The 20,662-nt window shown below is 32.5% G+C and overlaps 3 protein-coding genes and 1 long non-coding RNA gene across 5 annotated transcripts; 1 reads left to right on the top strand and 3 right to left on the bottom strand.

Annotated features, from left to right (window-relative positions):
* Nucleotides 1–893: 893 nt before the first annotated feature.
* Nucleotides 894–5,134, bottom strand: LOC123198731. Its single transcript, XR_006498126.1, has 2 exons — nucleotides 4,432–5,134; nucleotides 894–1,121 (listed from the first exon to the last, which is right to left on the bottom strand). It is a non-coding gene; the product is annotated as an uncharacterized LOC123198731 (long non-coding RNA).
* Nucleotides 5,135–7,044: 1,910 nt separating this feature from the next.
* LOC123209455 (acetyl-coenzyme A carboxylase carboxyl transferase subunit beta, chloroplastic-like) lies at nucleotides 7,045–7,876 on the top strand. Its single transcript, XM_044627525.1, has one exon. It carries the CDS (start codon nucleotides 7,171–7,173, stop codon nucleotides 7,657–7,659), a length of 489 nt encoding a protein of 162 aa, XP_044483460.1. The 5' UTR covers nucleotides 7,045–7,170; the 3' UTR covers nucleotides 7,660–7,876.
* A 234-nt stretch (nucleotides 7,877–8,110) lies between these two features.
* LOC123209454 lies at nucleotides 8,111–10,484 on the bottom strand. 2 transcript variants are annotated; one of them, XM_044627523.1, is made up of 2 exons: nucleotides 9,905–10,484; nucleotides 8,111–8,432 (listed from the first exon to the last, which is right to left on the bottom strand). In XM_044627523.1, exons 1-2 carry the CDS (start codon nucleotides 10,412–10,414, stop codon nucleotides 8,385–8,387), a joined length of 558 nt encoding a protein of 185 aa, XP_044483458.1. In that variant the 5' UTR covers nucleotides 10,415–10,484; the 3' UTR covers nucleotides 8,111–8,384. The 2 variants fall into 2 exon arrangements, with proteins under 2 accessions (XP_044483458.1, XP_044483459.1); XM_044627524.1 differs by having other exon boundaries at nucleotides 9,923–10,482.
* A 4,269-nt stretch (nucleotides 10,485–14,753) lies between these two features.
* On the bottom strand, nucleotides 14,754–15,756 carry LOC123206456 (non-specific lipid transfer protein GPI-anchored 6-like). The gene is made up of 3 exons (XM_044623665.1): nucleotides 15,325–15,756; nucleotides 15,064–15,159; nucleotides 14,754–14,989 (listed from the first exon to the last, which is right to left on the bottom strand). The coding sequence occupies exons 1-3, from the start codon at nucleotides 15,659–15,661 to the stop codon at nucleotides 14,886–14,888; spliced, it is 537 nt and encodes a 178-aa protein (XP_044479600.1). The 5' UTR covers nucleotides 15,662–15,756; the 3' UTR covers nucleotides 14,754–14,885.
* Between the last annotated feature and the right edge of the window lie 4,906 nt (nucleotides 15,757–20,662).

Below are 20,662 nucleotides of genomic sequence, written 5' to 3'. Positions count from 1 at the left end.
TCCAGTGATCATCTCTCGATAACGTATGAACGATTCGTCCCTTTGTACCGTCAACCGATTCCTGAAGTTCTTGATGAAAGCATCAGCTTGAGCATTGATGTCTCCCTTCTCACGGTCCTCCACAATCACCTGTCTTATCTTCCTTTCAGTCTTCTTTGCATTAAACTTCCTTTGAATCTTCTCATGGCCACCCTGAATAAAAATCTCTCTATGGTGCTCCATATGGGCAGCTTTGTTGAGAAGTGCTTTTGTGTGATTGTAACAAAACATCACAACCCTGAATTTATAAGTCTAGTTTAAGCTCAGAAGAATGAGTTTCACATGCATAAAAGCAAAGGAATCTGCAGAGAAATATTTTTTAATTGCCAAGACTTGTTTAACGTTTCATCTAAAGGTGGAAAGCAAAGGAATTTGTTCTCCAGACCTTCTTGCTCATTTTCACCTACAACTGCTCAAATTTGATATGCAATATCTATTCCAAAAAGTTTCCAACAAAATTTGTATCTTTTAATTAATTATACAAAAATAAAACGAGCAAAAGCTTCCGCTACTTTTCACAAGTTAGTAATAGATTTTGACAATCATATTTAGAATAGAGTTGTTAAATTTTAATTATAACCAATCTGTTTGTGTTTAGATATCAGGGTTAACAAAACTGAGGGAGAACCTGAGTTCAAATCTCTATTATGTGTATGTAACCCTGACTTATTTACTTACAAAATCTGTGCACAGAGAAGTATCGGTTCAAATGTGAATACAAAAAAATATGCAGCAGTCCAAGCCAGATTTGAAAGCAACGAACAAATATTCTCCCCACTTCTATAGTAGCAAAGAAACATTCAGAAGATGCTTCCAAAGTTGCTTAATTGATATAAACCGAACCTCACAAGAAATTGCAGTAAATGAAAAAAGAGATTTAAGGCAAGAGATGATAAAAGAGACTACAAATGTAAAATCTATTGCTATACAAGTACAATTAAAACAGAGAAAGTTATATATATTATTCCATACAATATAAATCTGAGATGTTGTATTTGATCCAATTTATGACAAAGAGATTTTGTACGTTAGAATGGTTCTGGTGTAATCCTTCGATACAGGTGAACGAGGAGAGCTTCCGCCTGCAAATAATGAGGGAATCTTTAAAAATCTTCTGAAGAATAAAGCATATATCAAAATTATGAATTATAGTTTGGCAAGTAGACACTAAAATATTTAATTGTAATATAAACTTTATGCAGCAGTGAATGCAGGAATCTTAATATCTTAATTCCACTATATAATGATAGATAAATCTATCAAGCCAATGCCCCCAACTCTACAAAATAACTCTCATTGCCTAAATTAAAATTTTATTTCCTCTACCTTTCAGCAAGATTCTTATGATTTGTATATGTATATATTGCTGTCCAGCATTAAGCAACTTTCATGTTTTGATCTCCAACAGAGTCTCCACCGAACATGCCTAAATTCTAGGTGTGGGTGTGATTATTTAATAAGAAATACCTGAACCCATGTTGATTCTAGAGTAAGGGTCCCCATTTTCACAATCCTCTAGCCATCTATCCTTTCAGTCTAGAAGTCTGATGCAAAATATGACAACAAAAATAAAGCAAGCACTGGACCAATCGCTGCGATTTTATTTTTATGAATGCTTCATACATAGACAGTAGGCATATTGAGGTAATCCAGGGACACCACTAATCTGTAGAAATGCCATCAGAAATCTGTGTGATGCTATTGTAGAAAGCTAAGAGCAGCAGCAGGCAATTACAGGACCAAAAAGTGTATGTATGCTAAGAACAAAAGTTAGATGACTTAGGTACAGCAATTCCTGGATTGTGCAAGCTCAAACTTTTCAGATACTAAAAAAATATTTCGTTTCTTAGCAAAGGCAAGTTAAAGCCTACTTTAAAGTGTCCATTCCTGGGACTCCAGGATGGCACTTTTACTCAACCTAAAATAGTTTGAATGGCAACTGAGAAAAAGTACCTCTTTACTACAGCCCCAACAACTAAACTACAACCAGGATTGAGCCTGCAAGGGCTTGAGAAAGAGGAAATTTTGGAGTAATTTAGGTTTTGAAGTGCCTAAAAATCAGGTGAGAATTAATGCATGAGTATACCAATAACTAAGTGAAAGCCTTTATGAACAAAAGGAACCACCATCTAGAAGCCTCGTTTGTTTTCCGTTTTTAACATAGTAAGGCATTAAGGTGCTAGAAAAGAATTATCAAAAGTTTCATTTGTAATCCCAAGTTCATCACATGAGATAACAATACCTTAAGGTAACTAACCATAATTTTTTTTAATGAATGAACCAAACCTTTTTTTTTTTTTCCTATTTTAAGGATCGAACTTTTTTTTCCCCCCCTACAAAAGAGATCAAACTTTTCGATTTTCCTATTGAAGAGAGCAAACTTTCACAATTTTATATTGAAGATACCGAACTATCATCCAGCTTTGAATGACATTAAAGCTGGATGATAGTAAGGCATTTAAAGGTGTTAGAAAAGAATTATCAAAAGTTTCATTTGTGATCCCAATTTCATCACAAGAAATAACAATAACTTAAGGTACCTAAGCATAATTTTTTTTAATGAATGAACCAAGTGTTGTTTTTTTTCCCTATTTTAAGGATCGAACTTTTTTTTCCCATACAAAAGCGATCAAACTTTTCGATTTTCTTATTGAAGGGAGCAAACTTTCACAATTTTATATTGAAGATACCGAACTATCATCCAGCTTTAAATGACATTAAATAGAAATGATGTAACAATTTTTTCCGTTAAAATCACTAACATAGACATTTTATGTGATAATGTGAACAATTTGCCTGTTCTAGATATTTGCAACCCACAAAAACTTCAATTACACTATTTCCTTAAATTTATCTTCACAAAAACCACAAAACATGCCTAAAATAAACAAAGCATACATAGAATACGCAAAACCCAACTAGAATTAATTTATTGTTTTGTTTTTGATAGTGTGAATTTTTTAAGTTGAAAGTTTAAGGTTTCTTTATTATTTGGACTAAGCAAAAAATTCATAGATAATATTAAAAAATATTTTTTTTGGATTTCAATAAAACATCGTGTTGATTAAATGAATTTCAATGAACAAAATTTATCATCACATGATTCTTATTAATTGAATTCTAAACAAATATGATATATAATAGAAAATTTATAGGAAAACATAATACACATTTAAAGGTTAGACCCGTTTTTATGTAACAGAATACAAGTTTGATTCATTTAATAGAAAGGTTAAAAGTTCAACTATGAAAACAATGTTTGGTCAACCAAGAATTGTCACGGTCAACATTTCTAAATTAAAACAAAAAATTCACGACATCAATTTTTGAAGTCATTAGAAGTAAATAATGTTTTTGCATGACAAACTATAAGTTTGATTCTTTCAATAGGAAAATCAAAAAGCCCAATCCCTTCAAAAGGAAAAAACAAAGTTTGATCATTTATAAGAACAAAAATGATAATTTGACACATCCAAATGTTAAATGTTATTATCCCCAATCAGAATAAAGACTTCAGCATGGACTAGCACCTACTGCAGGAGGGTTAAGTTAATAAACAGTAGAAGCCTCACAATGTTCTCCGGTCCTATTTCCTAACAGAATTATGTTAACTGATAATAATTGTGTAAAGAAAAGAATTATTCTTTCTCTGTGGCATACGCTACGTCTTTGCTAATGAAACTTTTGCTTTAAATGTGCTAACAGATATTTGTTTTGCTTCTATGTGGCCTGTAGGGACAGTCAACTTCATAAAGTGATTCAGAAACAGCTATGACTTTATAACTGTTAAATCAATGAGTTGGTTTCACAACTAAATGAACCGATTTTTCACAACAAACATTATAATTCTCCACTTGCGGCCCTTGTTTGAGCCTTGATGTTCAATAAATTCTCATTTTTTTTCATTCATTATACACTATCCGACTCCCTTCATCACTACTCCGAGGAGCAGTACCTTTGTTTATGATATCATCCCATTCCTTTCAGTCCAAATCACACACACTACAAGAATCCTTTTGACCCTTCACTTGCAAGTTTGATGATCCTAACAAATCACAAGGAATCCTCACTACATTCATGATTAATCAATCCAAATTCTTGACGCATTTTATATCACTTTTTATCATTATACTGCACATTCTAACCCCACAAACCAAGATCGCTAAACTGGGAACAACAAAAAAAACAATTACCCCTCATCCCACTATTCTGAAGCACCAGATGACCAATTTCCCAAAAAAAGGGACTCATGAACAAAATCTTAAAACAAAAGAAAAAGAAATATTACAGGGGCTCAAGAGCCATCAGTCCTAAAAAAAAACAACAGATCAAACCAGCTGACTAGTAAATATCAAAATTTGCCAAAGAACTAATAAAAAGTGGAAATTTTACCTCACATGGACGCTAAACTAGTCCTTAAAGAACAAGCTTTGCTCTTACAAACAGGAATATCTTGGAACTGCTGAGAAGGCAAGTCCTCAGACAAAGCACCGACAAAGAATCTGACCATATCAGACCCTTTAACCTTCTCCATCCCTGTGACAGGCAGCCAAAGGAACAATTTTTTAGCCTGAATCCCAGACACTTCACTCACCGCGCCATAACTCAACTTCCCTTTGATTTTCGTGTCGTAGTACACAAGCTGATCGAACTGCACGTAGCACGTGCTAGTTAGCTCGACGGAGAAGGCACCTGTGTCATTGGCAAGCATGAAGGACTTGACGTTTCCTGGAAGAATACCCTTTGGAAGACCATACAAAGGGAGGAGATCATGGACGTCGGTGATTGAGTTGAGAGGCAGAGATGGAGGGTGGAGATTGGTAAGGGAGAGACTGAAATGGGATTTTGATATGAAGAAAACAAAAAGAAGAGAGAGGGAGATTGAGAGGAGGTATGCGGAAGCGGAAGCCATTGATGACGCAGAGGAGAGACGGTGATTAAGAGAGAGTAATATTTGGCTTGATGAGTTTCGAGTAGAGAAGCCTGGAGTTGACTTGTGTGTGGGTAGTTGAGTTGAGTTGGTGTTCTCCTTCAACCGGTTGTTGGGTTTCTATTGGTGATGCTTTCTTGAGAAGCTGGATAAGGTAATTTTGGGGGACAGCGAAGGGTAATATAGGAAGAAAAATGTAGGGACTGTTTATGATTAACCAATTATTTATTTGGACAATTAACTGAGTCCCACCCAAAGTTCATTGTCATTTTAAAGTAATACCTTTAATTATTAAAAACTCAAACACTCACTTATTTGTAGTTAAAATTAATAACACTAATTAAGTTTTAAAGATAAAATTTTTATTTAATATTTAAAAGGCCAAAGGACTATTTCCCACCCAAGGTATGCTGCAATGTTAAGTGTCCCTCTTTTATCTATGATAACACCAAATGTCCACCCATCAACAGTTAAAATTAACGGTAGTAAGGGTAAAATCGTCATTTTCTCCATAATATTAAAAATAAACTAAAATATAATTTTTTTTTGTCCCCCTAAACTTTAAAAACTAAAAGTTACCCCTAGCCTAAGTTTTAAAAAATGGTAGTTTCATCCTAAGGTTTCATTTTGAAATCTCCAGTTCCATTGTCGGCGGCCTCTCCCTCCGATGGCCTCTTTCCTCCCATTTGGACTGGACGTCGGACGTCTTATCTTCGTCTTCCCAGACAAAGATCGAACGTCCGACACCTATTAGCAGTCCAAATGGGAGGAAAGAGGTCGTCAGAGGGAGAGGATACTTTAGGAGGGAGAGGTCACCGACAATAGAGCCGAAGATGATGTCGGAGATTTCAAAACTAAACACTAGGGTAAAACTGTCATTTTTTAAAACATAGGCTAGGAAAATTTTTAGTTTTTAAAGTTTAGGGGGGTAAAATGAGATAAAATTTTAAGGGGTTAGAGTTCCGTTAATTTTAACTGCTGGTGGGTGGGTATTTGGTATTATCATAGATAAAAGGGGGACATTTGATAGTGCAGCATACATTGGGTGGGAAATAGTCGTTTGACCTATTTAAAATAATAAAATAGTATTTATTTTTTTCCTAAGTTTACAAAACTAGCAATTTTTTTTTAAGATTAAACTTTGAAATATTACAGTTTTCCTTCAAACATTTTTTTCTTTTTTCTTTTTTCTCTCTCTTTTTTTTAATCTTATCAGTGACTGATTCTCTCTCCCTCCCTTTTTGTTCCTCGTTTTTTATCTAGTGACAAAGATAAATCTTCTAATAACAAAGATATTGTCTTCATCACTGGATGAAGATGAAGATGATAGCTTCCTCATTGGAAGAAGATGAAGATGACATTTTCATTATTGGAAGAACTTTCGTCTTCATTATTGGAAGACTCATCTTCGTCACTGAACAAAAACATTCAATGACGAAGATAAGGAGAAGGAGCCAAAAAAGTGGAACGAAAAGGGAGGGAGAGAGAACCAATTGATGAAGGCGTAAAAAAAAAAAAGAGAAAAAAGAAAAAATCTTAAGACCAAAAATGTAATATTTTAAAATTTAGTTTTGAGAAAAATTGTTAATTTACTAAATCTATGGGAAAAATAGATAATATTAATCACTAATTTTAATGATTCATAATTGAATATTTGGATTTTTAATATGTAAAAGATACCAATTTGGGATTGAAATGAATTTTGAGTGGGAATAAGTCCTTTGGCCAATTTATTTTACTTTAACAAAGAATTGTGAAATCAAAAAGAAAGATATTAGAAGATAACTCTCTCGCGTGACTGCACATGTACACACACACACATATATATATATATATATATATATATATATATATATATATATATATTAGTAATACTATATTTATATAATTGAATGATATTTAATTATTAATTTAAAATTATTTAATCAATTAATTGTATATATCAGATATGTATAAATTTTTATGCACGAATTGGACTTCCGTAATTTTATTAAATTTTCAAGTGTAAATATTTATGGCAGTCCTTAGGTTGTAAGAGCACAAAAATAATGCTAATTTAAGGTCACAATTCCTATCAAAATTAGGGTTTGAATTAAAAAAAAAAGCTCGCGTGTATATTAAGTCGGCTGCTTTTTGTTGGGGCGATGGAGACGTCCTATATAAAGGCGCCAATTTGGTAATTTCTCATTCGAAATCCAGTCATGGCTGACAAAGAGAAGGTTTCGAAAAGGGTTGCCGCCATTGAAGCATCAGAGATCAACGGGTATTTCAACACGAAGAAGGAGATGATTTACAAGAGCATCATCTGGGATTTATTGAACAAGTCACATAATGAAAAAAACAAGACGCGAAAACAAGAAAAGACGAAGAAAGATGATAAAAGGAAGAGGCTTGCTGCAAGAACTAATCATGACGAAGAGGATGATAATGAGAACAAGAAGAAGAGGCGCTTGAGTTCCAAAGTGAACTATGACGTCCTGGAAAAACTGATGAACGACAAGAAGATAACGCCGGAGCCAGAGAAGATTGACAGAGAATGCAAGGAGAAGGATGTTGAAAAAGAGATCAGCTTTGAGGTTGAGGAAGTTGAGAATGAGGAGGATGAAGAGATTGATTATAGGAATATCTATTATGGGGATGAAGATGAAGAGGATTTCAACAACTATGACGAAGATTATGAAGATTACTGATGAAAGATTTGATGCTGATTACAATTTTATATTGGCTGTAAATTTTGATTCATGAGTTCAAGAAGATGATGTTCTTGTACTCAAAATATAGTGGTCTTTTCGTTTGAGTCTTTCAGAGAGATGTTAAACCTGTCTTCTGATCCGAGGCTACTGAATTTTGTGAAAATCGTCACATATTTTCTGCTCTAATTTATGTATGTACTTTCTGGTGTCTTAATATTTTGTGATGCATTCTGCAAGGAATTGGTCAAAGGAATAATTTGATAGAGTATAGAATAATCACATGATAATATATTATATGTGCATCTAATTTAAGTATAAATTAACCTAGGAGTGTCAAGTTACGATTTCCGACAAGAAACCATGAAGGTTTGCAACACAAACCCTCTAAATCCAACAAGAGAGCCATTTGAAATACAACATGCTCAGATCTCTAATTCAACATCACATCTAAATCCAACCTCATAAGCATATTATAAGGCTAGGCACAACACAAGTACCATCACTTGTTCCTCGGGTATATACAAGGTTCAAATACAAGAGTACATAGCGGTACATTGAAGACTGAAACTGGATATATATATGATATTATTATACAACTTGCTTTGAAAAGACTGTCAGACTCCTGATTTTCGGGTCTGAAAGTGTAACTAACTCTAAACTGTGAACTATTAGCAACCATTTTAAGACTCTAAGATATACTAATAGAAAGCACTTGATAACATCTACTCTGTAATTAGCATCTGGACTTCATCTTCAAGGGGAGTTGGCAGCTGCAAGTAGAAAGATTCAAGAAGTTATGACATAGAAAAACAACATCTTAGTAAAATACAGAATGAGCAATACACTAAACATTTCTCAGCAAAGCAATGAACTTAAGACAGGAATGCAAAGATAAGTCTAAAACGGAAAAGAAGATAATAATGCCACTTGAAAAAGTAGAAGACTATCAGTCAATTTCTCAAAAGTAGATGCAAAGAAGGGAAGATCAGATCATTTATATATTTATGTTAAAATGTGCACAATTTCAGTTCTTTAATACCTTAGTCTCTTAATGGCTGAAAATCAACACAAAGATAGAAGTTCAAACAACTATACAATCAAATGGCATCACAACTGAAAGTGCATTAAGACTCTTCTCTGCGGTGAAAGAAGAAGAGAGGAGGTGGGACGTGGAATAAATCCTTCAAAACAGAAACCATACACAAAATAGCAAACCTTTCAATGCAAAAATATAGTTAATGCTAGAAATAATTCAATGATGACAATCAATCCAAATATCTCCAAGTCCTGTCTAGTTAAAAAGCAAATTGATGAATAAAATGCTTCACGAATTACTAACAAAAGAGCCGTTTCTACATTGATCCAACTGAGACAACTATCTTCACGCTTTGGTTCATAGATCAATGAGTTGCAAAAGGTAAGCAGTTGGTCAGTGCTCATACAACATGGGGATATGAAAAGTGCCTTAGATACCCTCCCAAAGTAAGGTGAGTCTCATGATTTCTGCTTTCATCAAAAAACATAGAAATGCTTGATACATTTTGAATTCTCCATAAATGCAATAAAAAGAAGTGCTTTTTTGTATGTACACAGTAGTCACAATCCACAAAAAAACCTTGACACTAAATCCTTCCAAAACCAAAACTTCTAAAGCATTCAGTGTAGATAAGAAAAGAAAAATATGATATAATATATGTTCAGTCCTAGTAAATGCACAATGGAGAGGCTCAAAGGTCATAACACTTTCATACAATCAACCAATCCAACAACACTACACATCCCAAGAAGTATCCTAAATTTTCTTTGCTTACCAACATGTCATCCTACATGACATTATCAAATCATTAACCACATTAACTCATCGTTCATTCCAAAAGTGTAAGAATATTCTTCCACAAAAGAAATGCATCATTCATATTTCTCAATAATACGGACACAACTCAAGAATTTAGCTAAGACGATCACAGATCCTTTGCAAAAAGCACATACCCACATCATAGAACTCAACAAACACATATCATAAAAACACATTAAAACCTAACAAGCCATTAAGTTCCAATTTCCAAGTCCTAAATCTCAAAAAGCCCACATCAAAACAATCAAGCAGTCACTAAAATTCATCCCAAAACCCAGGAACTATCTTCAGAACCCAAACTCGACCAGGAAACTAGAATTAAAACCCAGCCAAGTAACAAACTTTCCATTCACACGTCAAAACAATCAACTAATCATTAAAATTCACCTCAAAAGTGAATAATACCTTCAGGGCACTATACCACGACCTGCAACCCGACCCAGAATGACCCAAATTATCATCACGACAAGGATGGACAGTTTTGAACTGGTCCACGTCGAGCTTCTTATTGATCAACCCAACCTGGAAGTAAATCGAATCGGATGGCGGCACATCAACCTTGATCTCGTCGACATCGAACCAGAACAAAAAGCGCTGAACTTGAATACCGTTGAGGTCAGTGATGCCGCCGTAACTGAGCTTTCCGGTGATGGTCTTGTCGTAATAGACCAAGTAGTCGAACTGGATGTAGCAGGTGGAGGAGAGCTCGAGGACGAAGGAGCCGTCGTCGTTGAGGGTGTAGCTGGCGACGGTTGCCGGCAAGAGGCCCGACGGGAGGCCGTACTTGGGGAGGAGCTCGTAGACAGTGGGCCGATCAGATTCAGATGATTGAGATAGAGAAGGTGCGAAGACGTAGGAAAGCAACAAGAGAGAGAGAAGAGAGAGATTTTGAGCCATGGTTTTGTCTAGAAACGAACAATGAATTGAGTTGAGCTATGCGACTGTCTAAAAGATCCGGAGTCCTGGAAGGTTTATATAGAGATAAATGAAATGGATTTTTTTAATTTTATTATTTAAGAAATAGGGAATAAATTATTTATGTAGCTTATTTATTATATTATTTTACAATTTTAAAACATAAAATAAAAAAAGAGAAAAAAATAATAAAAACAGGATGTTATTATGACAAGTAATATTATATGTATATATTTTTTATACATAATTTAATTTAAATACACAGATAATATACCATTCTATAATTGGTGTTATTTTATTGTTAATTCAAGATCATCCAATCACACACATTATATATATATACTGAAAGTATGTATGTATAATTTTATTATATTATGATATGTAAGTTCATGTTAGTTAGCCTTAGTTCTATTTAGAGATATCTATAGATTGGACCGGATCGACTTCAGCACAACCTATCAAGTTGAGCCTAAGGCTTACTACAATAATAGGTTTTTAGGTCGGGACGAGTTTTAAACAAACTCTTTACTGTTTACATTAATGTTAATAAAAAATTAATTATATATATTATAATTATTAATTAATTTTTTAAATATAACGTAAACAATACCACTTGGCCTAGGCTAACCCATGGGCTTTATGTCTAAGCCTATGGGTTGGATCTAGTATGCTACAGTATCAAACGGGCCTTTTCAAGTCAAGCCATTTTCCCATACTTTAAGTTAGGTCTTGGGCCATCCAAGTCCAATTGACATCTCTAGTTTCATTTCATCATTGAGTTAAATACCATTTTGATGTGATTCTAACAACAATCACACTAGAGTGATGTAACTCGAATCACTCATCATCTATTACTTTTCACTATCAATAAGTCACTCACACACCATGAAAATCACCTCCACCTTCAATAAGCCAAATAAATAAACAAAATCCTAATAAACCAAATAAACAAATAAAATCTCAATATGTCCTACGATTTGTTTTAGAATGAAGTCAAGTAGTGACACACAGACCATGGAAATTGTTTCCAATAAGCCAAACAAAAACCAAATAAGAGTTGATTTCCCAATTAGTTGTGTGTTAGGGTAGGTGGTATAATTTTTGATAGTTAACAAATCATCAGTATTTTGTCAACAAATTGATTGTGTTGTGGGTGGGTGGACATTTGTAGTTCGTCATAATGAGTAGGGTCAATAATGGTGGCTCAGAGCGGTTGTTGTAATGTGTGTGGTGGATGTTGGTGTTGGTGGTTATGGTTGTGGTGGTGTCTAATGGTTTTAATGGCAAAATGAGGAATGTGTGATTTGGGGGTTATGAAGGAGTTTGTAATTGTTTTAATGGTGAAGAAGAAGCGAAGGGTAAGATGAGAACGCTCCAATTTGGTTACAAAAGGAAGTTTGTGTTGGCGTTAACGAATAAGATATGAAAGACATGATATCAAGAGAAAAGAAATTAAATAGAGGAATAAGTTATTTAAAAAAAAAAAGTCTTTATTTGAATTTTTTAATATTAAAATTGATAAAAAAATTAAATAAAATAAAACACTTGTGTATTTGTTGACAAAAATAAAATAGTTATTTTTTTAAATAAAAATAATTCAAACGTATTTAGCTGATGCTTTTCATTATTTTTCAGAGTCGAACAAAGCGAGTTAAAGGGATTTGATGACCTTAGCAATTTTGGACGCTGGGAAACATTGAGGATCAATTCTAACCACGTCATGTACTTGAAAGTTTTCTTTACCGGACTTTGTCATTTTCTTTTCATTTTAAATGTTTTGGTTTGGTGATTGAAATTAGTTGTTGTTATCTACAAGATATTGTAACTGAAATATGACCATTTTACCACCTCCATTCCATATGTTTTACTGTTACGTCGAATATGATATTCTAAACTTTTCTTATTCATGTACGAGAAGAGATTTATATTTTAATACCTATAAAATTAATTATTTTATAACATAATTTATATTATTATATATTATTTTATTTTAAATTCAGACTTATTCAATTATAAATCATATATTATTGTTTATACATAAAATTATATATATTATTATTTTATATAATACTATTTGTATTTATTTATTATAATCAATTAATTTAATTAAATACAATTTTGTTGAAACAGTAAAGCTTTCAAGAAAATTAGATGGGAGAAGTTGGAGGATTATGAATTCAAGTTCGAGTCTTTCAATTCGTTTCAACAAATAAACTTAACTTTTTCTTCAATTAGGGAAATTAATATTAATTGCCATAAACAAATTTACAAAATTTTTAATTCGTTGTTGTACTGGCAAAAATTACATGAATTGCGTAATATTTTTCTACGCATATGGCATGCTATCTCAGCCAAGAAAATGATGTTGCGTATTTTATCTTACGACAAAGAGCTTATTCCGACTTAAAGATTGTTTTTTCAAGTTTTCATATTTTTACTTTGAAAAATATTGTTATCCACTTATAAGTTATTGAAATTAACTAAATTCATTAGTTTTAAAATTTTAATTTTTTTTCTTTAAACTTTAAAAACTAATAGTTTTTTCCTTTTCCAAGTTTTGAAAAGTAATTTTTTCCTCCCTAAGTTTTTTTTTTTTTTTGCTTTCTCTGGTAGCCTCTCTTTTCTCTTTCTCTACTAGTCGCTCTCTCACCATCTCTTCCTCCGACTAGCCATCTGAAAGTTGAATTGAAGACTCGTCGGGGAAGACAATGCTTTGTCTTCCTTAACAAGTCTTCATTGTTCAATCTAGCTTTCAAATGATCAATCAAAAGGAGAGATGGTAAGAGAGCAGCCGCCAATGGAAGAGAAAGGAGAGGTCATCGAAAATGGCGTTGGAGAATGAAAAAAAAAATCTTTATAAGAGAAATATTATTTTTCAAAACTTAGTATAGGGGAAGATTGTTATTTTTTAATATTTGGGTGAAAAAAATAGATAATATTTTAGTTTATTTTTTATATTAAAAGTAAAATAACAATTTTACTTTTAAAACCGATAGACTTAATAACTCATTGATAGATAAAATAGTTTTTCAAAATTAAAGGATGAGAACTTCAGAAAACAACAATATTTGGATGGAAATAATCCTTTGGCTTGTTCTCCTAGAAAGATGTAAAAACCCCCCTAGGTAGGAGGGATTTTGGTAATCTTTTACCTGGTCAGGGATTGATTGTAATCTTGTATAATTTGGTAAACATTTGATCGTGACTTAGATTTTGTTATCTAAATACGTCAACAACGCAACAAAACACTACTACTAATTGAAACTTTGATTCCCTCGCAGATAACTACCTGACCAAAAACAATTGTCTGCTGGTAGTAAATAACAATGAAATAATTCGTCTTCTGGTCTGGTTTGTCTTGGTGTGGACCGTCCTTCTATCACACAACTTTTGAAACTTTATCCATAAACATACACAAATTAATGGCCCAAATCTTAAGAACCAAATTCCCTCCTTTTTGGGGCACAATTTGGTCCACAATTATCAAATTAAATTCTCTAATAAAAACATTTTAATTAATATCCTTATTTAGCATTATGATATCATCCACATTTATAATTACACTATCTAACATTTAAAATGTAAAAAATATCGATATGAATGGCATTATTATAATATTAACTGCGAAATCATTGGAAATCCTTGACTTCATATAAAGTGTGACATGAACGTGTTTGAGAATTTTACTGAGAAAATTTTCATTTCTCAAATAATACCCACAATCATTGCCCCATAAATTTGGAAGAAATTTGACTTTCAATCTACACAGACTTGGAATTGAAAATGATAAAATTTCAATTAATTATTCTTTCACATTTATTTCATATAAGCCTCTCTATCTATTACTAAGAGTCTTAAATACAGTTCAAAATGACACCAAACTTTCTTCAGTCGGTCTTCATCCCCTTTGGTGACCCAAAAGGGAAAATTATAGTTGGATTTTTTTTTTTTTCGCAACAAGAATCTCACCCGAATTGGATCGTCACTTTTATAAGACCAAACCAATCATATTAGATAAAACAAATATCGAATTTAATAATCAATCTCATAATCATTAAATCAAATAACTTAAAATTTTGATCTTAATATGTACACTTAAACTCATATTACCTTATATATAAAAGCCTTTTTTTGTGATTCAAAGTATCTTTAAAGATAATATTCAAACTATCTTTAAAGATAATATGGGTGGGTGGGATTTTATTATGTCTGTTCCCTTTCCAGAAAAAAAAAAAAAAAAAAAAAAAACTCATTAAATTCATTTGGGTCCACATAATTTAATTTCAACCTCAGCAACCCCAACTAGATTCTAACATAGAGATAAGATGAAATACATGCCACAAAGCACTACATATTTATAATAAAAATAAAATACGCCAACCCAAAAAAGAAGCATAATATTTAACATTCTTTGAAGTCGAATTAAAATATCATACCTATCATATATTATAAATTATATGTATAAAGTAAAGAAATTAATTACTAAAATCCGAAAAGCCAGCTCTATTTTTGGCCATCTTTTTTCTGAAGCTGAACTTGATCCACTAGTGGAGTTCCCTGTAATTAAAATTACTAATTAAGAAAATAAAAGCCTTAATTATATATGTTTATGTTAATTAATTATTAATTACCACTGGCTGCTGGAGCTGTAGCGATTCCTTGTGTCATATTTGCAAATTCCTGGAAGATCTTGGCATCTGCTGAATTTGGAGCCAAATGCAACAAAGCTGAAATTCATACCCGAAAAACCCAAAAAGTTAAAAAAGTATGATCCAGTAGTGAATGCCAGTGTGGTAACATTACCCGTGGCCTGTATGAATCCAATAGAAAATACTAGTGTGGTAACGTTACCGGCGGCTCGACCGGCGACATAAGTAGGGGGATGTACTTACATATGCAATCGGAGACATTAGCAGGCGAGTGGCAGGCAGAAGGGAGTGTGGCAGCAAGAGTGGTATTAATCTTGAGGCCAAGGGAGGGATCATCTTTATCTTTGATGAGAAGGCAGAGGCATTTCTGGCTCTTTTGAAGGAGTTGTTTGAGGCCGGAGCAACAGTCGGCGGTTGGTGCTTTGGCATCACCACCAACGTATGGAAGACACGAAGCGAGAGCCACCACTTGGTTCGCACATTCGGCTTTGTCTTGATTGACATCGGAGCTTGCGAATCCAATCAACAGGAGCACTAAAATGGAGGCCAATGGCACTAGCGTTGCAAGTTTTGGCGCCATTTGTGATCAGTCACTGGTCGGAGAAAAGAGATATCAGAAAGAGAGAAAAAATGGAGGCGATGGGACTGTAAAAGCCTATAAGTGCTTTTTATAAAGTGCTTTTGGCTTGTGATTTTTTTAATTGGGAAAAAGAGAGAATTCTAGAAATTTAATTTAGATCTTGTGGTTTAGGCTTTTTTGTTTTTTACGAAGGGCGTTTGCGCAGCCCCTACAGTCAACAATCATTGCGGCAACAGGTTGGGCAGAAACCAAATAGTCTGTTAAAAGACAATACTACCCTTAAAACCTGCAATTGAACAATTTCATGTGCATTTCATACCCAAAGCAGTACACATAAGGCCATATGGGTACTTCCCAAGTAAGGTTCCATATAAATCTAGCTTCCTATTTCTTAATTATTAAGAATTGAATCACTTATTTATTTATTAAATTTTATTATTATTATTATTAGAGATAAAATTATTATTCAAAAAATTTATTTAAACTTATATTTCAAAATTATCATAAAATTTTAAAATATTTATTTTTACTTTCTAACCTCATATTTTTCAAGTTTAAAAACTGACTCTTTCCTTTCCTGATCTTGGTTTTAAAATCTTATACTTTTTTCCATTACAGGCAACCCTTACCTTTTGAAAATCGCATTTCACTGCCTCTTCAATAAATTCCCCCCACCCAAAGTTTGAAGAATAAAAATTTTCCCTTAGGGTTTTTCAGCCACGCTGCCTGCTAGAGACGACAATGACCTTCTCCTCTCTCCCTCTCGGCTTCTCTGTGAATCTTGTTTCATTCATAGCTGGTTAGAAGTCGTTCTATTGTCCATCTGGAGATTGACGATTCATCTGGAAAATCTCTATATATTGACGATATATTTTTCCAGACGACCGACGATAAAGCCATTTATCCAGTGAGTGATGAAACATCAATGTCGAGATCATGAGAACAAACCACCTTCCTCCCTACTGCGTCTACGTCGATGTCGGCACAAATTAGGTCGAAATTGAGCAAGATCTATTGCTTGATTCAACTAGATTTTATGTTGAACGAGAGAGAAGTAGGCGTGGGCGAAGAGAGGATGTGATGTCAACTAGGTCTCAGCGGAGGAGGATGTTAGTAAGAAGAGAGAATGATGTCAAAACTGATCTGGAAACTTATGTTGAAGAGGGTGTGAAACTATGATTTTCATAAGGTAGGGTGGCTGTAATGGGAAAAAAATATGAGACTTTAAAACCTTGACCTTGGAGGGGAAATCAATTTTTAAACCTATAAAATATAAGGTTAAGGAGCAAAAATAAACATTTTAAAATTTTAGGGTAACCCAAAATATGAGTTTAAGTAAATGTTCTAAATAACGATTTTACTCTTGATAATAACAATGAAATTTAATAGATGGATAAGTATTTGAATTTTCGATAGTTAACGAGTGGGAAGTTAGATTTGCACAAAACCTTGGGTGGGAAATAGTCATTTGGCCAACATATAAAGGCCAAAAGACTTATTCCCAAGGTATAGTGAAAACCCAATCTCTTACCCTTTAACTTTCAAAAACCCAAATAGTCACCCATAAGCAAATTTCTGTAAAAAATCTCAATTATGATTAAGGGTAAAATCTTTTTTTACTAAAAAACTTTAAAAAATTAAAGTTTTATCACATTTTCTTCCTTTTGTTATAAAACTCACAATTTTCCCCTAACCCAAAGTTTCAAAAGTGACAAATACCCCTCTAGAGTTTATTCCTCTTCTCTCCGATGACAATTCATCAACCGTCTATTGTCCTCCTTCCCATCTTGTCTCTCTCTTTCCTTTTCGACTACTTCGATCGAGATGAAGACGGGTTATCTTTGTCTCAAACAAAGACTATCCATCTTTATCTTGGGTGAAGATTAAAGGGAGAGATAAAGAGAAAAGGAGAATGGTTGATAGTTAGAGACGGCGAATTGACATCAAAGAAAAGTAGAAAAAACTTTAAAGGGTATTTATCATTTTCTAAACTTTAGGTTAGAGAAAAAATTATGAGTTTTTTAAACCTAAAAAAGAAAATATAATAAAACTTTATTTTTTAAATTTTCTAACAAATAAAAATTATACTTCTAACTATAACTGAAATTTTTATTACCTCTTGAATAAGAATTAGTCTTTTGGCCACATAAAAAACATCACCATCAACAGGTTTCAAGGGTATTATTGTCTTTAGACATATATCTGTGTTGGTTAAGATACCGTGGTTGGAATAAATGTTATCGGGCCAAAACCATAGGGATACAATAGATTTGTCTCGAACTGGATGATGGGTATGCGGTGGAATTGGAGTTCTTACAAGACACAAGAATTCACATGTGAACAAGGAAGAATTGTCCCTTGACGGGGAAGCAATTTGAAGAGAGTACATTAGGCTTTTACACAGGAGTAAATTGGAATCGAGTGGACGCTAAATATGTCTTCGTTTGAACTAATTCAACTTGCAGTTCGATTCAACTTCATCGTACTAAAATTAAGAATTATTCAAATTTAACTTTAATAAAAATTGTTGGATTGAGTTTAGTTGGAATTCAATTTATATGAAAATAATTTAGTTCAAATTTAAATTTGAGTTTATAATTCAAATCACTAGTTCAAATTTATAGTTCCGTTTCATAATTTAAAATCATGACTCATTAATAAAATAACGTTATCTTATCTAATAATCTATTAAATAATGTCATTTTAACAATTATTTAATATAATTTGAATTTAGTTACAAATTAAATTTAAACTAAATCAAACTATTTATCTGACTTACGAATAGAACCGAACTAAATACTTTCTAATTTAAGATCTACTCAATTTAAAAAATGAATTCAACCTCCTAATTTAAACTTGATTTAAATAAAAAATAAACATATTCGAATTAAGCGAAACTAAATCAAAATGGCTTTCCTAAATGAATTCAAATAGGGCCGCGAGTACATTATTCTTAAATGAATTTCCCCAATTTGTTACATTTTGCCCCTAATCTTTGTGTTATGTGCCCTACACAAAACCCAACGTGGGTTCATTCCATAGAGGGATGGCAATAGGGAATGTCAGAGAGGGGATCTCAATCTCGATCTTTGTTCTTGTTTTTATAATAGATATCAATTTTTATTCTTAATTCGATGACAAAGATTTTTCGTCCTCTCTCCGTAAGGAAAAATTTCTTCCTCATCCCCGTGGGAAAAAAATTCTTTTTTTGTACCTGTAAAAAAAATATCTTCTCTATACTTTTTAAACACAACATAAATATATTAAATAAAAAAATGTAGTATAATTAAAATCAATCAACTATTTCAAATATCACAAATATCATTTATTAATATGCACAATAAAAACTCAAATGAATTTGAAAAACATAAATAATATAAAACTATAAAAATATATTAGTATTATAAGTAAATATATTAATATAAAGGGATGAGGATGAGAGGGGGACACATGTATCCAAATCTCTGACTCATCCTTAATTACGGAGATTTTTGTCATCCTCATTTTTATTTTTTTCTCTGTTTTTATCAAAAAAATTTCTCTTCCTTAAAACTGAAAAGGGTCAAAGCTATTAAATTTGAATTAAAATTATAGTTTGTATTTTCATATAATACTTGTACGCTATTTTCCTTTTAAAACAAAATCCATAAATTCCCAAAATAAGGTACGCAAATCCTACGGAATCTCACCTTCAACCTTCTCAGAGAGTAAAACGGGAGAAAATAGAAATAAATAGGGAAATTTTTATGTAAATGTTTAATTTGGTCTGTTTAAATTTTCCGTTCTGTGCATTTTCTCAGTGGTCAAACAAGCTGTGGTTATTTATTTATTTTGGATAGTTTTAGCTAAATAATTTTTATTGCTAAAATATGAAAATGGAAATAATTTGCTGGAAAATATTTTTTTATTTTTTTAAAGTATTTTGGAAAAAAAGAAAGGACGGAGTTGCTCTTTCCTTGTGAAAGTACCAGCATTCCTTTTTAAATTCCCAAATCAGGAAAGATTTATTGTAAAAGGATTCTTAAAATTAATTAATTAATTAATTTTTAAATTACGGGGATCTTTAGTTTCAAAAAGGCCAAAGGGCTATTTCCCTCACCAAGTATATTGTTTTCTCAAGTTTTTCTTTTTTAATTTTGAAAATCTTAAATATTTATCCATGAACAGTTAAAATTAACGGAACTCTAACCGTTAATATTTTTTTTTTTGCCCCCCTAACCCTTAAACTTTGAAAACTAAAAGTTTTCTTATAACTTAAGTTTTAAAAAATAGCAGTTTCCCTCTAGAGTTTAGTTTCCAGATCTCTGACATCATCTCCAATGCCATTGTCAGCGGCCTCTCCCTACAACGATCTCTCTCCACTCATTTGGACGTTTGATCGATGTGATGCCTCCTTCGACGTCATCGGGCATCCAAATAAGTGGAGAGAGACCGCCAGAGGGAGAGGAAACTTTGAGAGAAAAAGGTTGTCAGTAATGACACCAAAGATGACATCAAAGCTCTGGAAACTAAATCCTAGAGAGAAACTGTTATTTTTTAAAACTTAAATTGGGGAAAACTTTTAGTTTTTAAATTTTAGGGAGGAAAAATGAAATTATATTTTAGTTTATTTTTAATATTATAGATAAAATAACGATTTTACCCTTACTATTGTTAATTTTAATTAGTCATGAATAAATATTTAAAATTTTCAAAATTAAAGAGAAAAAACTTTAAAAAACAGTATATTTTGGGAGAGAGTAATTCCTTTGGCCTTTCAAAAAGGCCAAAAGGGTATTTCCCACCCAAGGTATGTGGTTTTTATAAGATTTCCCTCGTTAACTTTGAAAATCGTATTTACCCATTTGTGGACGGTTAAAACCAACGATTTCAAGGGTAAAATCATCATTTTGTCTGTATTATTAAAAATAAACTTAAATTTGATTTAATTTTCCCCCTTAAACCCTAAAAACTAACAATTTTCCCCAACCTAAGTTAAAAAAAAAAAACATTTTCTCTCTT

Source organism: Mangifera indica, chromosome 2, assembly GCF_011075055.1.
Source record: "Mangifera indica cultivar Alphonso chromosome 2, CATAS_Mindica_2.1, whole genome shotgun sequence".
NCBI lineage: Eukaryota > Viridiplantae > Streptophyta > Magnoliopsida > Sapindales > Anacardiaceae > Mangifera > Mangifera indica.
This window is presented reverse-complemented; position numbering and strand designations above follow the sequence as displayed.

Bases quoted from the DNA above. Each gene is read 5' to 3' on its own strand.
- LOC123209455 (XM_044627525.1), top strand. From the start codon at position 7,171: ATGGCTGACAAAGAGAAGGTTTCGAAAAGGGTTGCCGCCATTGAAGCA.
- LOC123206456 (XM_044623665.1), bottom strand. From the start codon at position 15,661: ATGGCGCCAAAACTTGCAACGCTAGTGCCATTGGCCTCCATTTTAGTG. The intron at 15,160-15,324 runs GTAAGTACATCC...TATGAATTTCAG, and splicing joins TAATGTCTCCGATTGCATAT to CTTTGTTGCATTTGGCTCCA. The intron at 14,990-15,063 runs GTAATTAATAAT...TTTTAATTACAG, and splicing joins TACAGCTCCAGCAGCCAGTG to GGAACTCCACTAGTGGATCA.
- LOC123209454 (XM_044627523.1), bottom strand. From the start codon at position 10,414: ATGGCTCAAAATCTCTCTCTTCTCTCTCTCTTGTTGCTTTCCTACGTC. The intron at 8,433-9,904 runs GTGAATTTTAAT...TTCTACTTGCAG, and splicing joins AGGTATTATTCACTTTTGAG to CTGCCAACTCCCCTTGAAGA.